General features: G+C 35.5%; 1 protein-coding gene across 1 annotated transcript in view; it reads right to left on the bottom strand.

The window, feature by feature from the left end:
• Sc2 (trans-2,3-enoyl-CoA reductase Sc2) overlaps positions 1 to 24,525 on the bottom strand; it is a 279,834-nt gene that overhangs the window by 18,219 nt on the left and 237,090 nt on the right. Inside the window, exon 10 of the mRNA XM_090401561.1 lies at positions 22,046 to 22,103. Within this exon, the coding sequence (XP_090257687.1) occupies positions 22,046 to 22,103 (58 nt within the window). The remainder of the gene's footprint in view (positions 1 to 22,045; positions 22,104 to 24,525) is intronic.

Genomic DNA, 24,525 nt, shown 5'->3' with positions numbered 1-24,525 from the left:
CCTTTTTAGTCCTTCCATTCTTTGTTTTAGCAAAAGATATAAAATACCTAGTTGTCAAAAGAAATTTTATTTCGTATTGACTAGTTGACCAATAGTGAACTAAAGTGCAATGGCTTCTTTTAAAAGAATGAAATATGACGCGAGTTTCAAGTGCAAAGTGATTAAATTTGCAAAAGAAAATACTGTGTTGCTGCACGTCAGTTCGGAATAAACGAAAAACTAGTTCGTGATTGGAGAAAAAATGAAATTTTAATAATGAAAATGCCAAAAAATAAATGCGCATTACGGAAAGGAATTTGTAAGTGGCTTATTCTGGAAAATAATGTTGCGGATTGGGTTCGAGAAAATTGCCAAAATGGACTCATTATAATGAGAAATAATATTTGTTTATTTGCTTTGAAGTGGGGCAAAGCAAATAAAAAGGACAGCGAAAACTTCAAAGCTACAGTGAGTTGGTGTAGCTGGTTTATGGAAAGGAAAAATTTAGTGCTTCGACTAAAAACGAAAATCGCACAGAAGCTGCCAAAGGATTCAGATGATAAGTTACCGATATTAAGTTTTCGAAGATTTATAATTGCTAAAAGAAAGAAAAAAAATTATTTATTGTCTCAAATCAGAAATATGGATGAAACCCCAGTTATGTTTGACATGATCAGGAATAGAACAGTAAATTGAAAGGAAGTAAAACTATTTCTTTAAAAACAACTGGACATGAAAAAAGCCATTTCACAGTTGTACTTGCTTGTATGGCTGATGGTACTAAATTAAAACCTATGGTAATTTTTAAAAGAAAAACAATGCCAAAGATAATCAAAATTCCAAGAAATTTTTTTTTGTTCATGTTCATGAGAATGATTGGATGGACGAAGCAGGAGTTAAGCTGTGGATAAAAAATATTTGGAATACACTACAAGTTGCATTAAAAAATCCAAACAGTCTTTTAGCGTGGGACATGTTCAAATCTCATTTAACGGAGAGCACAAAATCTTTATTAAGAGAGAATAATACTAATATGGTAGTGATTCCAAGTGGGTTAACTTCACTAGTGCAACCGTTGGATGTTTGTATAAACAAGCCATTTAAACACAGTTTACAAAAACAGTGGAATGCGTGGATGCAAGAAGAAGAGAAAAGTTACACAAAAGGAGGACAAATGCGACATGCATCTTTGCTAACTATGTGTGAATGGGTAGCAAAAGCATGGGATGAAATAAAACCAGATACAGTAATAAAATCTTTTAAAAAATGTGCAATGTGTGGAAGGTGTGAGTGACTGTGGAAGTTTAGGAGATGGTTTTGTTTGGGAGAGTGAATTTAGATTAAGAGTGACTGACCTGCAGAGGGAGATAGATGAGTTGAAAGAGGAGGTGGAATGTCTAGTGAATGAGAGCAGAAGTATGAAAGATAAGATTAGGAGAATGGAAGAGATGAATGCAAGGCGAATCAGAGTAGGAGAGAGAGAGAATTTAGGGAGTATGAGTGAGAGGTATGGGGGTGCTAGAAGAGGAGAGATTGGAAACAGTAGAAGAGAGGGAATGAGAGAGAGGTATGGGAATGCTAGCAGACAAGAGGATGGAAACAGTAGGAGAGACGGAATGAGAGAGAGATATGGAAGTGCTAGAAGAGGAGAGAATGGAAACGGTAGGAGAGATGGAATGAGAGAGAGGTATGGGAATGCTAGAAGACGAGCGGATGGAAACAGTAGTAGGAGAGACAGAATGAGAGAGGGATATGGAAGTGCTAGAAGTGGAGAAAATGGAAACAGTAGGAGAGAGGGAATGAGAGAGATGTATGGGAGTGCTAGAAGAGGAGAGAATGGAAACAGTAGAAGAGAGAGGTATGGGAATGAAAGAAGAGGAGAGAATGGAAACAATAGGAGCGATGGAATGGTAAGAGGTATAATGTATGGTGATTCAATGATCTGTGGTGTTCAGGATAGGATGCGTGAGGAGTGTTTGCCAGGAGGAACAATAGAAAGGGTGGTTATGGCAATTAAGAGAAGTGAAAGGGTGGATGAGATGATTGTGATGGTAGGAACGAATGACTTGAGTGGTAATGTAAGTCGGGCAGCGAGAGATATGAGATTTTTGCTTGAGACTGTACGGAAGAAGACAGAGAGAGGAAAAATAGTGTGCGTGTTGCCTAGGTATGATAATGATGAGCTGAGCAGAAGAGCGGTGATATTGAATGGCATAATAGCGAGAATGTGTGACAAGAGAGGACTGGTATATGTGGATGTTTGGAGTGCGTTTGAGGAAAGAGAGGAGTTGTTTGCGAGAGACCGTTTACATTTGAATGAGGAAGGACGTAGGCATCTGGAGAGATTGCTGTTCTGAACGAGTCAGTGTGTCCCAGGGAGGATGATAGCAGGGGTGGCCTCTTGTGGGAATGGATACTTGGGAGAAGGGAGACAATGTCAGGTAAGACTGAGCCCAGTGGAGTCTAGAAGGGATAATGCTGGGTATAGAAACAATGGCATTTATATGCTGTATACTAATGCCAGGAGTATCCAGAATAAGGGAGAGGAATTGGTGACGCAGATAGCATCAGCCTGGCCAAAAATTATTGCGATCACTGAGACGTGGTTGACAGAAGGGGATATAACAACAGGAATAGAAGTCGCTGGATATAGCATTTTTCGTCAGGATAGGAGGGGAAAGCGTGGTGGCGTGGTGGTGGGGTACTGCTTATGATAAGTGATGACCTATGTCCTCTAAGAGTGGAGAATTTGGAAGGAAGTGAGACAAATGATTTTGAGAGCGTATGGTGTGAGGTAGAGGTAGGCAAGACAGGATATTTAGTGGGGTGTTGCTACAGACCCAGGAGCACAGAGGATGAGAACCAGGAGATGTTTAGACAGCTAAGTTTGGCAAGTGCAAGAAGAATGATTGTTATGGGAGATTTTAACTTCAGTAGTATAAATTGGAGAGAGGAAGATGCATGTAGCAATAGGGGAATGGAATTTCTAGAATTCATGAGGGACAAATGTCTTAGGCAACATGTAACAGAGGGAAGAAGAGGGTTCAAAAGTTTTGGATTTGGTTATAGCATCAGAAGAGTTGATAATAACTGAGTTGACGTCTCTCCCACCAGTTGGAGAGAGTGACCATATGGTGTTGACTTGGAAAATGAATAGACATGCAGGAGTATCAAAGAGACGGGAACTTATGTGGAATTATAAGGCAGGTGATTATAATAGTCTTAGACGTCAACTTCGGGAAGTTTCATGGAGGGAGGAATTGGAAGGCAGGGATATCACCAGTGCGTGGGAAATTGTGAAAGAATATTTGTTATCAGCAATGGTAAGTTGTATACCACGAGTGAAGAAGAGGGCGCAATTTGGAGTAAAGTGGATGACAAACAATATTAAACAGGAATTGCATGCGAAAAAGAGGCTATGGAAGAGATATAAGAAGACAGGTGAAGAGATGCACGAGGAATATAAGACACAGGCCAGAATAGTGACTCGTGTGGTAAGGAAAGCGAAACTCGAATATGAGAGGAGATTGGCCCTAAGATCCAAAGAAAATCCTAGGGAATTTTTTAGCTATGTGGCCAGTAGGAGGAGAAATGACTGTGGAAGAATGATATTGTGGGATAAAAATGGGAATAGAGTGACTGATGCAGAGGACATAGTGGAATTGTTCAATGAACACTTTATTGGAGTATTTCATCCTAGAGGAGTCAGTTTTAATGCTAGAGGGATAGGACTGGTACGAGGTCTGGAGGTACAGGAGGAGAGTGTGTTTCAGACACTGAGTACTCTGGATGTCAGTAAAGCTGTTGGACTGGATGGTATTTCACCACGAGTTTTGAGAAAATGTGCTAGGGAATTGACAGTACCTTTAACGTGGTTTTTCAATGAAAGTCTGGCTTTGGCAAAGGTGCCCAGGGAATGGAAGGAAGGTAAGATAGTGCCATTGCATAAGGGTGGTAACAGACTGGAAGTGTCTAATTATAAGCCAGTCTGTGTGTCATCAGTAGTTGTTAAGATCTTGGAGAAAGTAGTGAGGGACCGTGTACAGCATTGGGCAGATGAGGGTAATGTTATCTGTGAGAATCAACATGGATTTGTGAAAGGACGCTCTTGTTTTAGCAATATGCTAGCCTTTTATAATAAAGTTACAAGAGCATTAGATGAGGGAAAGGCATATACTGCAATTTTCTTAGACTTGGCGAAGGCATTTGACAGGGTGCCACATGATAAGCTGATATTTAAGTTGCAGCACATGGGTCTGGATGTCAGATTGGTCAACTGGATTCAGGATTGGCTGTCTGATAGGTATCAGAGAGTTGTGTATGGTGGAGCAGTTTCCAGGAGGCAGAGGGTTACAAGTGGGGTCCCACAGGGCTCAGTACTAGGACCTATATTGTTTAACCTTTATATCAATGACATAGCCAGTGGATTGCAGGGGGATATTCAGTTGTTTGCAGATGATGCGAAGCTTGGAAGGATTATTAGTAATAGTGCAGATGTGGTAGCCCTGCAAGAGGATTTAAATAAGCTAGATAGATGGGCAAATGAATGGGGGTGTCAGTTTAATGCAGCAAAATGCAAGGTCTTGAGGTTTGGGAAACATCGATGGGATGCTGCATACTCTATGGGAGGAGTTATACTGGAGGAAGTAGGGGAGACAAGAGATCTGGGGTTGATGATTGATAGAAACCTGAAGTTTAGGGGACATATTGCAAAGGTGGTGAAGGTAACACAGAGGATTGCTGCTATTATGAGAAGGACACTGACCTGCAGAGATAAGAGGGTTATCATTCCGTTGTATAAGTCTCTGATCAGACCACACTTGGACTATTGTTCTCAGATTTGGTCCCCAGGATTTGAAGGGGATAAATTAACTGTGGATAGGATACAAAGACGGATGACAAAGATGGTTTCAGGACTGTACAAGGATAGTTATGAGGATCGGCTGAGAGAATGTGGACTGCAGAGTTTGGTGGATAGAAGAAGGAGAGGTGATATGATTGAGACTTTTAAACTGTTGAGAGGTGGTTACAGGGTTGACACTGGGGAGTTCTTTCGCTTGGTTGATCAGCGGGAAGGAGTGATGACAAGAGGCCATCCCTGGAAGTTACGAAAGGAAACTGTGAGCAAGAGGGTAAGGAGTGGTTTCTTTGTGTGGAGGGTGGTTGAGCCGTGGAATGCATTGCCTGATGGAGTGGTGGGAGCGAGAACGGTCAGTGGGTTTAAGGAGTGGTATGATAAACTTTGTGTTTCTCAGGGGGGGACCTCCCCTCGATGAGTCTTGACAGACTTTATGTCTTAGAAAGGACCTCCCTCGATGAGTCTTTTGACTCCTTGGAGGCCTGAATAATAATAATAATAATAATAATAAAAAAATTAGATGGCTCGGAAGATGATTTTGTTGACAACGATGATGAAATTGATGCTAAATCTGATGGAGAAAACGAATACAATTTATATGACGATATACCGGAAGAAATTATAGAACCAGAGTACAATGAACTTTTCATACATTCAGACAGTGAAAATTAAATTTTAATCATGTAGTTACCTACCTATTTTCTTTTGTAAAAAATTTGATATAAGTTGAAATATTTTTACTTATTTACCCTTTTTTGTATATTGCTAATAAATTTAACAGAGTATGATACGTACTAGTTTTTTCTTGGAAACAATCAATTTTTGACCAGGCGTATAAGTCGACCTAAAAAATTTAGTACTTTTTTTCAATGCTGAAAAGTCGACTGATACACCAGAATATACAGTAATTATAACTTTGTGCTGGCTAAAGTGGAGCGACCATGATGAGTATCATGACATCACAGGGATTATGTGGAAATAATAATTATTATTATAGGTCAGGGATGACCAATGACAGCAGATTTTTCACAAATCATGGATAATTTGCAACTAACCAAAAAATATCTACACAAGATAATTATTTTAGTTTTGCATTTTTATAAGTCCTTGCATTTTATTATATGGCAGTGAAAAAGATGATCATATGTTCTCACATTTCTGTAATGATTAATAAATTCGACTCCATATTTTGAGGAATAATTGCTAGAAAAGTTCTTATTAATCAATGCTCAAATTTAGAATATAATTGTAAGCATTTTGTGGAATTATTCAATAATAATTAAATGACATGTATCATGAAAGTATGCTTAGTCAACAAAGACGCCATTTGTTGTAGAAATAGCAGACTTGGCTATTTCTACAACAAAAGTTCCCAAACCTGTGGCATTCCTTTAATACAAGCTGCAAAGAATACTAATTTGAGAGGGGAGATTTATCCCTTATAAAATTGAGTAATATGACAGCGATTTATCCCTAACAATTTGTGGGAGATTTATCCCCTTATTTATGAAAAGCTGTTTCATAAATTAGAGGATATAGGAACGGAGAATTGGATAAGAGGGTGACTGATGGATAGGTGTATGATATCTGAAATTTAGTAATATTAGATTATTTTATTTTATTTATTTTTTTAAACTTTTGATGACAGCAGATTTAAAAAAATAAAACAGAAAAGATAAGTTTTAGTTTGATTATATATGTAAGCATTTCACTAAATGCAAAATGTAAATGCATTAATTAGAAATTTCTTCAGTAATGTTTTGTATAAAAGAAAACTTATAATTAAGACCTATCACAAACTGCTTAATTCCAATATTTATTAATATCAAACTTGTAAAAAAGCATTTCACTAAATGCAAAATGTAAATGCATTAATTAGAAATTTCTTCAGTAATGTTTTGTATAAAAGAAAACTTATAATTAAGACCTATCACAAACTGCTTAATTCCAATATTTATTAATATCAAACTTGTAAAAAATTCTCATCTCAAATTTAGTTTTTATTTCTGTAACTTAAAAAACTTGAGAATAAATATTTAATTTTCCATGAGCTTTTCATGTCAGTAAAGAACTGCAGTCTTGCTTATGCAGCAAGTGAGATTTTGTTTTCATCTCACTGACATATTATCTGGCTTGCTGGCCAGTAGTGCACTTGCATAAAATTTATAATTCCGAAGAGGAAGTTAACATAGTGAGAGAGAAAAAATAGAACAGCTGCTGATTAGAAATGAATTTGTTCTGAGAGTGGGAAGTTTATAAGAAGTAAATAAAAGTGATTAGAAGTTAGAAGAGAAATATAGTTTAAAGGAAAGGGTCCTTTCCTTTAAACTTTTTAAAGTGATCAGAATTATAAAATTTCTCTCAAAGCAATGGACAGTTCCCTTTAATATATTAAGCAGCAAACGTATTATAGTTAATTGCCATGAATTCGAAAGTAATGAAATTTCTGTGCTCAAGGATAAGGAAGAAATTTGCTGAAAAGAAAAAAAAAAGAGAACTTTAAAATTATCTTTGCATTTCAAGAATTAGAAAAGGGAAATGATATTTCTTCTTTGATGTCTTCTTTAACATATTAATTTCCTATGTTAAAGACATGAAAGAAGAAATATTGACTCAAGAAAGGTTGTGCATAAAACTAATTTTTTTTTTTTCAAATAAAAGCAGATATGAGTTAATTATCTTTCAATGGCCATTACTGAGGACGAAACTGTGCTTGATAAATTTGAAGCTAACTGTTTTGTTTGTGTGTTCTCTTCAAATCCTGTGATTTTGAAGAGAAGAAATAAATCTTGTGTGATGTTTATGTCTGTTATGTGTGCTGTTAAGTTTGTGAGCCCTTTTCTCTTTAGAATATAAATTTTAGTTATAATGAAGATACGTGTATCTTCATTATAACTAAAACAAATAAACAAAACAAACATTTTATAAACAATGTTAAACCCATACTTTACACTAATATTATTTGTTTGTAAATAAAGATATTAATTTTTAATTTGTCTCTCAATCAATCTCATTAAAATAAAAAAATAATAAACCACTTCGGAATACCTGAATAAGCTAAACTGTGGGCAAATGATGATGGTTATCAATGTTATATCAGTAAGTAAAATTATGCATTTTTGGATGATGAGATTTCGAACACCATTTAATATTGGTGTGATCCATGTTTGCACAAACTGATGAAGACAGGGACTAGAATTGTGGTGGATAATAGGTTCAAGTTAAAAGGTCACATAGAAAAGATTGCAAATATAATTCAGAGGATGATTGCAATGCTATGCTGAAATGAATATTGCAGCATATAGGGAAGTAATTTTGTCTCTTCACAAGGCCTTGACACAATTGCAACTGGACTACTGTGTGCAGATCTGGTCTCATGGTTCAGAGGGGATGAAGATGCTGTGGAAAGATGAGCAAAGAGTTACTAAGATGAGATTAGAATTATGGAATGTGGATTATGAAGACAGACTGAAAGAAGTGGGATGCAGACAAAGTGAAGGATGAGTGATATAATGGTGACCTATAAACAAAATGAGTTTGTGTATGGTAAGAAGGGGGATGAGAGTTAGTATTTCACTCACAGAGCAGTGAATGAGTGAGTGGAACAGCTTGCTTATTGAAGTTCTTTCTTTCAAGGTTACACGGTGGTTGCTATTCATAGTGAAGAATTTATGGAGACACAACACGTGTGTTAGAATAATTACTTTATTTAACATTAGCAAAGTAAAATTTGACGTTATGACCTCTGTATTGAGGTCATCATCAGGAAAAATACATATATATAAGATACAAGCCACATGAAAATGCACTATACAAAAGTAAAAAAAAAAGCAGATAAAGGTAATGCTACCATTGTCCTCGATTGGACAGCACACCTATAAAAAATGAACCCGACCACAACACGTACCAAATGGTGAACTACAACCCTACAAACCGCACCAAATAGAAAACAACAGAATTAATGAAATCGGTGACCACATGGCAAGAAGGGACAACCAAAAAACTAATACTGCATTATGCCCAAGCTCCCAGAATTTATGGTCTGCCGAAAATACACAAAACAAACACACCACTACAACCAATAGGTGAAGGGATTGACAGTTCTAATTGTTACTTAGCCAAGAAATTAGTGGCCACACTCAAGGAGTTGGTGGGACAGACATTCCCCCTCCTACATAAAAAATACACAACACTTTATAAACAAAATTAGAAACATCACACTCAATGACGAAGATTTATTAGTCAGCTTTGAAATAACTGTCCTTTTCACTAATGTCATGATCAATGATAATATTATTCTCTTACAGAACATATTTCCACCCAACATCATTGTCCTCTTTGCCCACATACTCTTCTCCGAGCGTTTTGTGTGCCAAAATAATTTTTACCTAAAAAAAGAAGGTACGGCCATGGGCCGTACCTTCTTTCATAAACGTGGAGTTAACAGATGCATTGACTTCATTTTCTTTTTAAGATTTGTTGACCATGTTACATAGGAGGTTGTTGGGTTGTCAATTTGACTCAGATCCAAGTAGGATCTGAGTCAAATTGACAGTAAATGGATGTGTCCGAAGTAAAACTGAGATTTTTATATATAATCTCTGGTATCTAAAATGATGGTGGAGTTGGCTTTGTCTGCTTTGAGGATAATTATCTCTTTGAAGATAATTATCTCGTTTTTCTTTAAATTGGTTGGTGCTCTCTTTTCAAAGAGGTAATGTTCTTTCTTGGTGGTCAGGAAGATGAGAGAATGATCGCAGCCTTTAACCTTACATCATTTGCAACAGATACAGGTAAAAAATGAAGAGCTTCTTGATATTGCACATAATGTCTTCTTTCAGTATAAACTCCGGAGAGACTGCAAAACTGAAAACTTTTTTAGGATGTTAACTTCCGCAGATGTTAACATCCTTTCAGAGCACTAAGTTGTGATCTGAAAGGTTGAAAATAACTTTGTTGTCTGGAAGGTTGGGTCTTGAATTGCAACTCTTTTCATGCAGCATTACATTTTTTAATAAGTCTGTTCTTGCTAATAAAGAATGTCCTATTAAAAGTATCATTAATCATATTGTCTATAAGGGACCATAGATTAGCTTCTATGCTGTTAGAAAACAACAGAGAAGACAATTAGGGTTTAGCTTTCCATTTTTACAACACAAACCACAATATTGAATGGGATAAAAGTACTATGCCATACATAGAAGATGACTACATCTCCCGTTCAATAAAAGAGTCTGCAGTAGTGATCTGTTCAAGAGGTAGCCTAAACAGAAACCAAGGAATGATCCCTGGTGACATTTGGAAATCACTCATAAGATTGCTCAGCACATCAGAGTTCAACTTCGCAGCCAATAATAGGATGCACCTGCTAAACAATGGCTGACCAACTGCTAACATACAAGCTCCACACGTTCGTGTAACGGTTCACATGAATTTGATATTTTTCATCCTTCGGTTAAGTATTAGTTGTAATTTAAGCTGTTTTGTATAGAGTTATTTTGCCCAGATGAAGCCATTAGTTAAGTGGCGAAACTAGTAGGCTAACATCTTTATCAAAATCTTCGACCTATTAAATTCAGTTTATATCATCTTATAATATATAGTGGTAGAAAAAAAAACATTCATCACAAACGTATCCAATTCACCATCAAAATCGAAAACTACAACTCTCTTCCTTTTCTAGACACACTCGTCACATGTCTTCCCTCAGGCTGTCTCTCCTTCACAGTCTACCACAAACCTACACACACACACACACACACACACACACACACAGGCCAATACATATATAACAATTCATACCACCATCCAAACCAAAAACTACGAGTCATAAGCACTCTCAAACACAGAACCCTAACAATTTGCTCTAATGAACAAGATCTGAAAGAAGAACCAAGAATTCGAAATCATTAACCAAACATTTGTAAAAAAATTACTATAATAAAAAAACGGGGTCACAAGATCCTCAATAAAAATGCTACTAAAAACAAAAAATATTACAAGAATGCCATAGCCATACTCTATATTAGAGCCATTTCGGAAAAAATAGACAGAACACTACTTAAATACAACATTCAGACTACCTTCAAACCTTCGACAAAATTGAGAAATTTACTTAGCTCTTCAAAAGATCCTCTTCCATACCTGGCCCACCAAGGGGTTTACAAAATCCAATGTACCAGTAACCTACCTTACATAGGGAAAACAGGACGCACTATCCCAATCAGAAAAGATGAACACAAACGACACATTAAATACCTCCACTAAGTAAAACAGGCTTATCAGACCACGCACTTCAAACATGCCACAGAACTGACTGGAAAGGCACCAAGTTCCTACACTGCACCAAAACCTGGTTTGAGAGAAAATTCAAAGAAGCTTGTGAAATGCTAAATCATTATCCAAACCTGAACAAAAATATCAGATTAATCATTCCAAGAATATGGAGGACCCATTTGCAACCCTTATAGCAACCAGAACAAGCCCAGAAGAAAATCTAAATACGAGAGAACTTTAGAAATGTTTAATGTAGTTCTGTTTTTAATTTATTTGTATTTTAATTAATTTATTTATTTTTCCCGCAAGAGGTCAGACTGGGTTAAAAGATTAACAAGCATTTAGATTCATTTTATTTTTATTCTGAAACTACATGACACTGCACTATAGCTTGTATCTTATACATATGTATTTTTCCTGATGATGACCTCGATACATAGGTCAAAACGTCAAATGTTACTTTCCTAATGTTAAGTAATTATTCTAACATGTGTGTTGTGTCTCCATAAATTCTTCACTATCAATGCTTATTAAAGTGGTGATCTAGCATGGATAAATTTAACAGAAGGTAAGATTAATGTAAGTTATTATTATTATCAGATCTCTAGGGAGTTGAGGATCATCAAGGGAAATCATAGATTATAATAATAAAGTTAACTCTGCACATGGGTTGGCAATGTCTAATGTAGCCTTTCCCAGTCAAACTAACCCCAACATTCCTACAGAGTATCCTTTATTATTAAGTGACATCTCCAAGAAGTCCTTGGATTCATAATGAGAGGGTATTCTATTCCATTATACACAACTCATCATAATCCAAACTTAATCTTCCAACTACTACTACCACCACAACGACATTACTACCATCAACATACAATGCCATCTTCTGCCTACTACCACCAACAGTATTTTCTGTCTGTAAATCGCATGTGTTCTCATGACTGATTTGCTTGTATGTGGGATTAAAAACCCGAATTTCTGAGAGAAAAAACCCTGCTATCTGTATGAGACTGGCTCATCTTGAACTGAAAAAGTCTGTATAAAGATTCCTCTTGTCATGACATAAACCGAACACAGATCTTTTCCAGTCAAGGAGCAAAATGTCTCATTGTTCTTCCAATTGCACAGTGGAGGTTCTTTTTTCAAAAATGACTGAAGCTACAGACAAGCATTGCTACCTAATCATCACCAGCTAGAAGGAATGTGGACTATATTGTTCGAGTAACAGTGCCCAGTGAAAAACTGCTCTCTCGATTATTAGAGCCCTGAAGTGGCCATTATTATTTTTTTTATGCGATTCTTACCCACGAAAGGTTATTAGCAAACCTATAGTACATTTGCACTGTGGGTGGGTTAAGAATTTTTTTTTTTTTTTACCAATTTTATATATTTTTAAACATTTTTAGATAGTCGAGAAACTGCTGTGAGAGACCAAACATGGAACTTTTCCAATAAGCGAAGCAGTGGTCTCACACTGGACAATGAAATTCATCTCCCACCTAAAGACAATTACAAACATCCATGCCATGTCAGGATTCAAATCCATTATCATGGCATTGTGGCAAGTTTGCCACAATGCCATGTCTGATCTCCAGAGCAGAGTCTCTGGAGAGCAGTAATTCTAGTAGCAAGGCTTATACGTTGGTCATACATAACTGGTAATTAGTTTATGGAATTAACAAAGCATATAAAGTACATTAATTAAAGGTAACTTTAATGAATAACTTCTATATTTCGGCAACGTCACGTTGCCATCTTCAGGAACATAAAGATATGGTATGTGCACGCAGGCACTAACAAAAGCAAATGAGGAAGAAAGCAAGAAACTAATATTGTTCCTAAAGTCCTAATGGTGCCCTCTGGTGGACTAATTTGGTTGTCTTGGCAGTTGGGCTGAAGTTCTCATAATGTAAGTCTCCCAAATTTGGGGTAGTTTCATGCACCCAAATTTGTTGAGGTTAGGAACGTTTTTTAGAGCTGCTGAAGATTCCTTGAATAATCTTTTGTATTTAAACTTGCTGCGGTGTATTATTTTTGTTTTCTTCCAACGAATTCTATGGTGGGTATCTAAGGCATGGTCTGCCAGCCCAGAGCGGCTGTACTGGTGAAACCGGATGTAGTCTTGGTGTTCTGAAATCCTGATATTTGTTGTTCTGCCTGTTTGGCCAAAGTAGGACAATTTGCAGCTGCAAGGGACCTGGTATACACCAGGTAGGTCTAGGGGAAGTGGTTGGTCTTTGGTAGAGCGGATAAGGGATGCCAACTTTTTATATGGTCTGTAACAGGAAGTAAGGTCATATTTTTTGAGGATATTGGTTATTTTCTCAGCTCAGAGGTGCCCTGGATGTAGGGGATGGTGATAGATTTGGTGTAATCTTTCTTGTGGAGAGGGGGAGGGGGATTGTGGTTTACTGATTTTAGTATTTTTTGGATTTTTTGGGGGTTATAGCCATTGGCTAAGAAAGTGTATCATTCCGAATTGCATCAAACTAAAGAGAAAATTTCCCTCAACAAAAGCGCAACGAATATGAAAGAATGTTTCTTCCGTGTTATCTTAAATAGAATTTAGCATTCATGTAGTTTCTAAATATTTAATTAATTTTTAATTTTATCTGTATTTTTTTTTTTTTTTAACTAGAGGTCATGCCAGTAGAATAACCAGTGATCAAATTATTGTTTCTTTAGCTTACTGTGTGAAATGTAACTCAGTTTGTTCTTGTATATACTCCAGATGATGACTTTAATATTATTATTATTATTCGTGATACCTCCAAGGAGTTCGAAGACTCATCGCGGGAGGACACCCACTGTACAACTCTCCGTCTCCACTACCACACAAAACCTCTCCTACCAAACACCTACATCAACGTCATCTACTGCCCACAACAACCACCACCACAGCTAGTATTTTTTGTCTGTAAATTGCGTATGTTCTGAAGGGATGATTTGTCTGTATGTAGGATGAAAAACTCGATTTCCGGACGAAAAAACCCTGCTACCTCCATATGAGATCGGCTAACTCACCTTCAATTGAAAAAGTCCATATAAAGATTCCTCCTGTCATGACAAGAATCGAACTTAGGCCTTTTCTAATCGAAGGGCGCAACGTACTGTTGTTCTTCCAATTACACTACAGAGGCGCTTATATGAAGGTCGAAATGTCGGGAAATTAAAATAGTTATTTATAACACGGTTGTAAATTCCATAATTTCTAAAATGAATGCCGATCACCATGCAACACTAAACGAAAGGATACATATTTTTTCCACATATGAACAAAAATTGGTATGTCGGAACCTTGGTATGTCTGAGAGGTGTTATGAGTAGACTTTTGTTGAATGTATCTGCCTGTATAGGTAGGTTTCCAATAAACACTAGTTGACAAAGTACAGGAGGCTTAACAAGTAAGAAGGATGTCTAAAAATGATAAACTACCAGCATTTTCTTTCTCCATGGTGAATTGCATGTGTGGGCAAAGGCTATTTATCCAATGTAGGAAAATGGTAAGTTCATTTTCAGAATGAGGCCAAACAGCAAAAACATCATTGATGTAACGAAACCAAAGAGAGGGTTGGGGATGAATGGAAGAGAACAAGGTATCTTCTAGATGGTTCAAAAAAATGGTTTGCCCAAGGTGGAGACAGAGGGACAGTGGAGACCCATAGCAGTGCCTTCAATCTGTTTATAGATCTTCTTTTTCCGACTGAAATATCACTAATGTATAATAAATTAAAAAATTTTCACAACATTGGGAGGGAAATCATCATATTGCAAACAACTCTTCAATCAATGACAGTTTTGATGTTTGGCCTCATTCTGAAAATGAACTTACCATTTTCCTACATTGGATCAATAGCCTTCACCCATACATTCAACTCACCATAAAAAAAATAAATAAATAAATAAAATATGCTGGTAGTTTATCATTCTTGGACATCCTTCTTACTTGTGTAGTATCTGGTACTTTGTCAACCAGTATTTATCACAAACCTATCTTTATTGGTAGGTTTCTGATAAAAAATATGCTCATTACAACTTAAAAAAAGTGTTATCAAGTTAATAATAGAGCACATAATGTGTGCTTCTCTCCCCCTCAAGCTTACAACAAGAACTACTCACTATCAAAACTTTAGTGGAATGAAATCGTTACAACCCTAATCAAATCCAACAGATAACTGACTCCTACGTTCCTTTCTTTTAGTGTTACACGATGATCAGCATTCATTTTAGAAATTATAGACTTTACAACCGTGTTATAAATAACTATTTAATTTCCTGACATTTCGACCTTCATATTAAGGTCATCATCTGGAGTATATACAAATATACAAGGACAAGCTGAGTTACATTTAACACAGTATGCTAAAGAAACAATGATTTGATCAACAGTTATTCTACTGGCATGAGCTCTTATAAAATAAAAAAAAATAAAAAAACAGATAAAATTAAAAATTAATTATTTAGAAACTACATCAAAGCTAATTTCTATTTAAGATAACATAAGAGAAACATTCTTTCATATAAATAGTTTTCTTACAGTAACAATGATGTCCTATTTTTAACATGACATATTCTTCCATGGGTAGAATATGTGCGTTCCATGTGCGTGGGGTTTTTAGACCATCTTTATTGTTCAGATTGGGGTGATTGATAAGAATCTCACAGGCTTCCTCAAATTTACTTCATACCATGTTTTGGTGTGATGTAAACAACTGGTGATTTTCCAGTCAATTCTATGTAAAGTGTTCAGGGCATGATCAGAAAGATCAGCTTCAACACGGTTATTATATTTAATGTGGCATTTATGTTCCTTTTGTCTGATAGGAATTGTGCATCCTGTTTCCCCTATATATGGTAGATTACAGGTGCAATAAATATGGTATACTCCAGGGTGGGCCAGCAGAGGGAGTGGGTCTTTGATGAGTTGAGTAAGCTTTTTAATTTTGCAGGAGGTTTAAAGATGGCTTTGAGGTTGTATTTCTGTAGTATTCTGTTTATTTTATCTGATGCCCCTTTCATGTAAGGAATGGTTATAGTTTTATTGTAGTCTGGTTTATCTTTGTTTTTTATTGAGGTCTTGTAGAGATTTAATAGTGTTTTGGCTATAACCATTTTTTAGAAAAGTATTGCTGATAACTTTAAATTCATCTTTCAGTGCTTGTTAATTTGATGCAAATCTTCAAAGTCCTGTTTTTTAGAGTATTAATGACATAGTTTTTTGTGTTGGGTGGTGGTAGGAGTTTATGTGTATATATTGGCCAGTATATGTTGGTTTCCTGTAAACAGTGCAGGAAAGACTGCCAGAAGGAAGACATGTGACAAGTGTATCTAGAAACGGAAGTGTGTTCTGTTTTTCAATCTCAATTGTGAACTGTATGCATTTGTGTTGTTTCTTTAGGTGGCTAAGGAAAGTGTCTAGTGTCTGGCAGCTATGGGGATAGATCACGAAAACATCATCAACGTATCTAAGCCAGACTTCGGGTTTTAAAGGGGAGGACTGGAAAAGCACCAGTTGTTTACATCAAACAAAACATGGTATGAACGTAAATTTAAGAAAGCCTGTGAGATTCTTATCAACCACTCCAATCTGAATAATGATGGTCTAAAAATCCCAAACATATGGAAGGCACATATTCTACCCACGGAACCTTTCTCCCTACGAGTTAACTATAAACAGGACTGTAGATAATCTAGAATCTTAAATCTAATTTAACAATTGTCATGTTAAAAACAGGACATCATTGTTACTGTAAGAAAACTATTTATATGAAAGAATGTTTCTCTTATGTTATCTTAAATAGAATTTAGCTTTGATGTAGTTTCTAAATAATTAATTAATTTTTAATTTTATCTGTATTTTTTTTTTTTTTTACTAGAGGTCATGCCAGTAGAATAACTGTTGATCAAATCATTGTTTCTTTAGCATACTGTGTGAAATGTAACTCAGCTTGTCCTTGTATATTGGTATATACTCCAGATGATGACCTTAATATGAAGGTCGAAACGTTGGGAAATTAAAATAGTTATTTATAACATGGTTGTAAAGTCCATAATTTCTAAAATGAATGACTCCTATGTTCCAATACCCAAGTATTCTTCAACAGACTGCAGGGTTCCAATCCCTTATATTTTGTATCTCTGAAACTATTGGTAGAATTCTGAAGTATCACCTTTATCCCACACATATTTTCTTATCAACAAAATTTCTCACCTGTTACCATCTACAAAAGACAAACTATAGCCTCTATCTTTAGCTGGTGTTTACCATATCCCTTGTGAATGTAATTTGATATACTTTGGGTAGATAGGCTGTTCTGTGGAAAAAAGAATTAATGAACATCAATACTACATTTAATATCTGAAATCTCAAGTCTGGTCTAGCACAGCATAATATTGACACTAAACACAGTATACTGCAGGATGAAGCTTGTTTTCTCCATAGAAGCAGTTTTAAATATGAACAACTTTTCAAAAGAAAGTTGTGAAGCCTTTTTACATCAGCCTAACCTGAATCAGAATGATTCCCTCTCTCTCTCTCTCTCTCTTTCCCAAAAGTATTAATACCATGGTTTGGTGTCATTGCAGATTAAGATGATGAGATGAACATGAATATTTCTGTGGTTTCAAAAAACTTCCAGTATGGAGAGCACATGTTTCTAAACAAAAACAGATTTATTTAAATAAATAATATAACCCAAGAAGCATTGCATGTCATCAGATGAGCATCATCATGGGCACAAGATCTGTATAATAATAATAATAAAAAAAAAATACTAGAAAAAAAATTACAACTTCTGTTGTGTGTAATAAATTTTTTGGGAATTAATTTGGGAGGATGTGGAGGTTTTGATGGATATAAGAACCTCAAAACGTTATACATTAGGAAAGAAGTCATGTTAACATTGTAATCACAAAGCAACGTTGCAACTCTGACAGTGGCATTTTTGCTATAAGGTAATGTAACTGCATTTTTGAAATCTTGTTTATTTGAAGGATCTGTCCGAGGCATATCAAAAATTTTGTTAAATCGTCTTCAGTTCATACCCATTGAGGGCAAGAGCATGCTTGGAGTTGTTCATTACTTCCTTCTGACATACTGGAAACACTGTAGGCTTTGTCTTGCAATGTTTTCATCCTTCCTATCTTTAGTAATGAACACCATAGCACACATTTAGAAGATATTACACTATCTTTCAAGAAATTCTGCAGAACTTATCCATATTCAAACTTTGTCTACGTTACTCAGAATGAAATTAACACTGAAAAATATTGCCAAATCAGTATTAAGGGCTCTCAAAGAATTATGACACAACAAAAACATTATGAGAGTCAAAAGAGATAAAGAAATTGCAGCAGTGGTGATGAACATAGATGAATACATAAGAAATATGAAAACACTACTAGAAGATTCCAGTACATATGCATCCTTAGACTGGGATTCCACCAGGCATACACAGAATAAAACAAATGACTTGTTTAGATGCTGTCAGTTTGTTCACCAATGTTCCTAGGTATGACAGTGGATCTTCTTCAGAAACTTTCCCCTGGCAGACACAGTTAGGTCATTCAAACACCTGAGAAACATTTTCTTCACATTCCAGGATAAATACTGGAAACAAACAAACGACTTGATATGGGTTCTCTTTACTAGCCCTTGAAAATTTCTTTATGGAAAACTTTGAAAATAGCGTTACCGAAAAATATAAAGAAATAAAAACCCAGGTGTGTTATATTGACAACACTTTCATTATTTGGTTGGAAACAAAAGAAGATAACTCAATTTAAAGATTATTTTTCAGGAAATAACAACATATACTAAAATATTAAATATAATAACTTTAATTAATACTTTCCTATATTTCGGCAATGTTACATTGCCATCATCATCAGGGATCACAAAAACAATGATATGTGCATGCACGCACTAAAACTGGGCAAATGAGGCTGAAGAAAGGCAACCAAAGTCGGACCTAGAGTCCTAAATGGTGCTCCCTAGTTGGCCAGATTGGGTGGTCTTGGCTGTTGGGGACTGAAGATGAGTGCTTCCCAAATTTAGGAAAATCTCATACCAAATTTTTTTGAGCTTCAGAAAGTTTTTCAGGGCTGAGGCAGATTCAAGGAATATCCTCTCATATTTGTATTTGCAGCAGTGTAATAGAGTGTCCTTCTTCCAGCACATCCATCGTATGGTGGGAGTCCAAAGCATGGTTAGCAAGTCCTGAGTGGCTGTAATGATGGAACCAAATGTAGTTCTTGTGGTCAGAAGAAATTCTGATACTGGCTGTCCTAAATGTTTGGCCAGTAAGACAAAACCTCGCACTCCAACACACTGAGGTAATGGTCAGTTTTGATGTCTCCTCTTTATTCACTAATGTCCCACTCAAAGACACCTTTGCTAAGCATCCAAGCCATATCTCAACCTGATATCTCAGCCCTGTTTCAATTTACCATGAACTCAGGCTATTTTGTTTGGCAAGGAAAATTCTACAAACATTTAGAGGGGACAGCCATGGGTTCTCCATTTTCTCTATCCCTGTCAAACTTTGTCATGGAGACCTTTGAAGAAAAAAGACTTAAACTCTGTCTGACATAAACCCACAGTCTGACTATGCTATGTAGAAGATATGTTCTCCATTTGGCCACATAGCTTGGATACCCATCACATTTTTTTTAATGAATATAAACAATCGACACCCCAGGATTCAGTTTACCTTAGAAAAGGAAAACAACAACAGTATTCCATTACATACCAGCTTGATGGATTCCTGGCATTCTCGGTTTACAGAAAACCCACATATACAGATAGATACATTCACCTGCAGTTACACCAACCCACTCCCAAAAATATGATTATAGTAACCCTATATAACAGGACAAAATTAATCAGTTCTGATAACAGTGCCCTAACTACTGAACTTGACCATATTCTTAACACTTTCTTAACCAATGGCTACAATCGTCCCTCATCCAAATTCAAAAAATATTAAAACCCTGTCACTGCAACCACCCCTCCCTCTTCAGATCAGAGATTACTCAAGATATATCACCATTCCATATATCTGGGGCACATCCAAAAAACTGAAAAAAATCCTAAGGAAATACAACCTTACAACCACTTACAGACCACATAAAAAATTGGCATCCCTTATCTGCTCCACCAAAGACCAGTCACATTCCCTAGACCTACCAGATCCCTGTCCTACTGAACACAAGGACTACATCCAATTCCACCATTACAGTCACTCAGGACTTGCTGACCATGCTTTGGACACCCATCACAAAATTCACTGGAAAAAAGGCCACTCTATAACAAGCAGCAAAAGGCTATTCCTCGAATCTGCCTCATCCCTGAAAAACTTTCAAAACCTCAACAAATTTGGATGTATGAGACTGTATCAAACTTGGGAAGTACTCATCCTCAGATCTTCAAGTCCAAAGGCCAAGACCACCTGATATCATTAGGGGCACCATTTATGACTCTAGGCCTGACTTTGGTTGCCTTTCTTCAGCCTCATTTGCCCAATGTTAGTGCCTGTGTGCATATTGTTTTTGTGATCCTTGATGATACAATGTAATGTTAAGTATAGGAAAGTATTAATTAAAGTTATTATAATTAATATTTTAGTATATGTTGCTATTTCCTGAAAAAATAATAGTTATGAGTAATCAATGTATAAGCTTATCTACTCAGAATTTAAAGATTATCTGACCACAACTTACACTCAAACATAAATTTCACTCTTGAACTGGAAGATCAAAAAACTTTTTTTGTTCCTTATGACATCCTTGTCAATGCATCTGAGGGAAAATAAAGATTGATCTTTTGAGCATACATAAAACCAATCATAACTGGAAGATTCTTACATGTCACTTCACACTACCATTCATTACAAAACACAGACATGATTAAAACATTATGAACAGAAATTACATTTCCAGTATGTCAGAAAAAAAAAAAAGAATAAAGAACTGCATTACCTTAGGCATGCGCTTTCTCTCTCTCTCTCAATGGATATGAATTGAAGATGATTAACAAAATTTTTGATACATGTCTGACAGCTCCTTCAAATAACAAGGTTTGAAAAATGCAATTGCATTACAGCTGAGCATCATCACGGGCACAAGATCTGTATAATAATAATAATAATAATAATAATAATAATAAAAAAAATATAATGAATAGAAAATATAGTGAATATAATATTAAAGTGGCTTATTTTACAATGTACAAGATTTTGAAGTTCTTACATCCATCAAAACCTCCACAACAGCAGGATGTCTGTTGAGACATACATGCTTAAACATGTAAAGGCATTGAAAAATAAAAAAAGGACAGGTCAGGATTAGTCTTCGACACAACAAATACAGGGCACAAAGTAGTCTGGAAAAAAACAGAAATGCGTTTACTGATAAACTGCTTTATAACAAACTAAAGAGATGTAAGAAATGCTCTGTACTACTTACACAATGTAACAAAAACCAAATATTAATCTTACACCAAGTCCGGTGTGCATTAATCAAACCTAACAACCAGAACTGGGAAATGACGAGCTTTATGCTAGAACATGACAGAAATGACTAGTACTGTTTGAACATTTGCACATTAGTTAATGCAATTTTTTTTTTTTTTTTGGTCACTCTGTTTTATACATACTAGTGTTGAAGTTCATATAACATCTGTTGTGTGTAATTAATTTTTTCCTAGTCTTTTTTATACAAGTCTTGTACTCTTGATGATGTAAGTATGACAACTTATGAAATTTGTTGGGTTATATAATTTATTTTAATAAATCTGTTTATGTTAAAATACATGTGGTCTCCACACCAGAAATTAAGTGAAGAGATGAGAGAGTCCACACTCTCATTAATATTAAGTGACATTTCATATAAACTATAATTAATGACATTTTGCTGATTAAAAAAAAAACATACCTGCTGTTCGTAGATTCCTTAGTGTCAAGTGAATACTAAAATTTCCCAGTTCACTAATCTGAAAAAGAGTTTCAGATAAAATACAAAAACAGTTCTACAGAATATGTTCATATTAGTAACTTGAATAAAAGACAATAATAATGCAATACTATCTCACTATTTGTACTGTGGGATCATATATTAAAACATTTTTTATAGTTTTAATATGTCCAATGGCTTTTGAAGATGGCATAGAATATTCATTATTTTATTTTTAATGGGCCATACATAATTAAAATTAGTTTCTGTCTATGCAAACATGGAGGAATGAAAAAGAAAAGGGAGTTTTTTTTGTTTTTTTTAATATGTTATTTGGAGAAATCTGGGGAGGAACGCTATTATAAGTCAATTAAGGCATAGAGGATAAGAAGAGCAGAAGATGCCGAGTCATTGGATGATAGTTCATTTCAGAGGTTCATGGTTTAAATTAACATTGTTATAGAAGTGTCTGATATTCTATATCAAATATGGAGCAAGCATTCAAAGATAGGGTAATTTAGGATTTCTTCAATGAAAGCAAGTAGATCTTTCCGAGAGAGAGAGAGAGAGCAGAGTAAAAGATGATGCAGTTTTTTTGGAAGCTGAGGAAGGTACAGACTGGAAGTAAGCAAACCTGCAAAGTGATATCTGATATTCAATAGAAATATTCCGGTCTTGTGACCACATGTTTATTAAAGAACTGTTTTTAAAAAACTAAACAAGTACTAAAATTAACCCAACTTTCGTTAGTCGTAAGGCTAACATCTTCAGGGATAAAGAGAACTAACAGTTTAAAGTACAAACTATAAGAAATTACAAAAAAAAACCCAACTTCCTTTGTTGGTATTATGAACATCAAAAAAGTTTGTTAAAAAATTGAATAACAGATCTATACAACCGTTAATGTGTGTTAGTTGGAGACAATGCTATTTGTTGTTGCTTTCTGTGGTTCACACTCACTCTGTCAGAGGTCTGAAAATTTTTAATAAACGATGACCAAACTTGATTTAAAATCAAACCTTGGCTTTTGTTGCATGTAGGAATTTTAATCATACAAATATGTCCTATATTGATAAGAATTATTTCACAAGAAAATTCAAAGAGGCAGCAAATATGATTAAAATTCCTACACAAATGCAATAAAAACCAAGGTTTGATTTTAAATCAAGTTTGGTCATTGTTTATTAAAAATTTACCCACTTCAGACCTCGGACAGAGTGAGCGTGCACCACACAATGCGACAACAAATAGCATTATCTCCAACTAACATGCATTAACGGTTGTATAGATCTGTTATTCGGTTTTTTAACGAACTTTTTTAATATTCATAATACCAACAAATGAACTTGTTTTTTTTTTCATAATTTCTTATAGTTTGTGCTTTAAACTGTTAGTTCTCTTTACCCCCTGAAGATGTTAGTCTTATGACTAACGAAACTTGTCGCGTTATTTTTAGTACTTGTTTAGTTTTTTAAAAACAGTTCTTTAATAAACATGTGGTCACAAAACCAGAATATTTCTATTGAACTTCTTAACCACAAAAACCTATGCATGGATATCTGATCTTGTCTAATGAACTGGTTATCAAGTGGTATTTCTCAAAGGTTATCATCAGCAAAACTGAGGAAAGGAATTAGATGAAGGGAAAATGCTATTCCTGTAACTGTTATACATAATGAGTGAGAGAAAAAGAACCTAGCCAATCAATAAAGGGGATAAAAACCACTAAAGAATAGGAGTTTACAAAGAGGGCCTTAATGACAGACTGGGTTACCTTGGCCTGATATGGAAATTCAAGAGCCATACCACACATTGACAGCCCTACCTTTCCACAGCATTCAAAAATGAGTAACAATACTAGCAATTGCATGTTTGTTTGCGAGTCTTCAAAAGTGAAGCAGATGGTTATTGATGGTTTTCTCATCTCTCTCTCTCTCTCTCTCTTTATAGTAATAATAAACTTAATATCATGGGGGAAGTGCATCTACAAGCCAGGTAACATCTTTCCTTCTCTTTCAAATCAAGAAAATGTAAATTATGATGCCTAATGATAGGATTCATAAGTTTAAGAGGAGGACCAAGCTCCCAGTAAATTTCTAAATTCATATGAAATACATGAATATGAAATACTTGAGACAAATGAAGTGAGAACAAGAAACACAGAGGAAAGACAGATATTTAGGGGAGAAGACAGAGTTCGCATAAAACAGGTTAGTTCTTAAGTGCAAACTGTGAGCACAAATGAGATTTTAGCAGACAAGAAGACTTTTTTTAGTATTGAAACTGGCCAAGATTATGCTAAAGTTTTTTTCAGGCAAGAGAAGCACAAGAACTCCATGATTTTCTCTTGCCAGAACATTAAGAAGTGATGTGTGTGTAGTTCAATGGAGAAGTATGTTGCCAGAATAGAATATGTGATAAATTAAGTATGGTTAGACAGCAGTTGCAACCAGTGGCACAAC

The sequence above is a fragment of the Typopeltis vanoorti genome, chromosome 12 (assembly GCF_054136105.1).
Source record: "Typopeltis vanoorti isolate ZY-2024b chromosome 12, IOZ_Tvanoo_1.0, whole genome shotgun sequence".
NCBI classification, from domain to species: domain Eukaryota; kingdom Metazoa; phylum Arthropoda; class Arachnida; order Uropygi; family Thelyphonidae; genus Typopeltis; species Typopeltis vanoorti.
The sequence above is the reverse complement of the archived record's forward strand: the minus strand, read 5'-3'. Positions and strand labels throughout refer to the sequence as shown.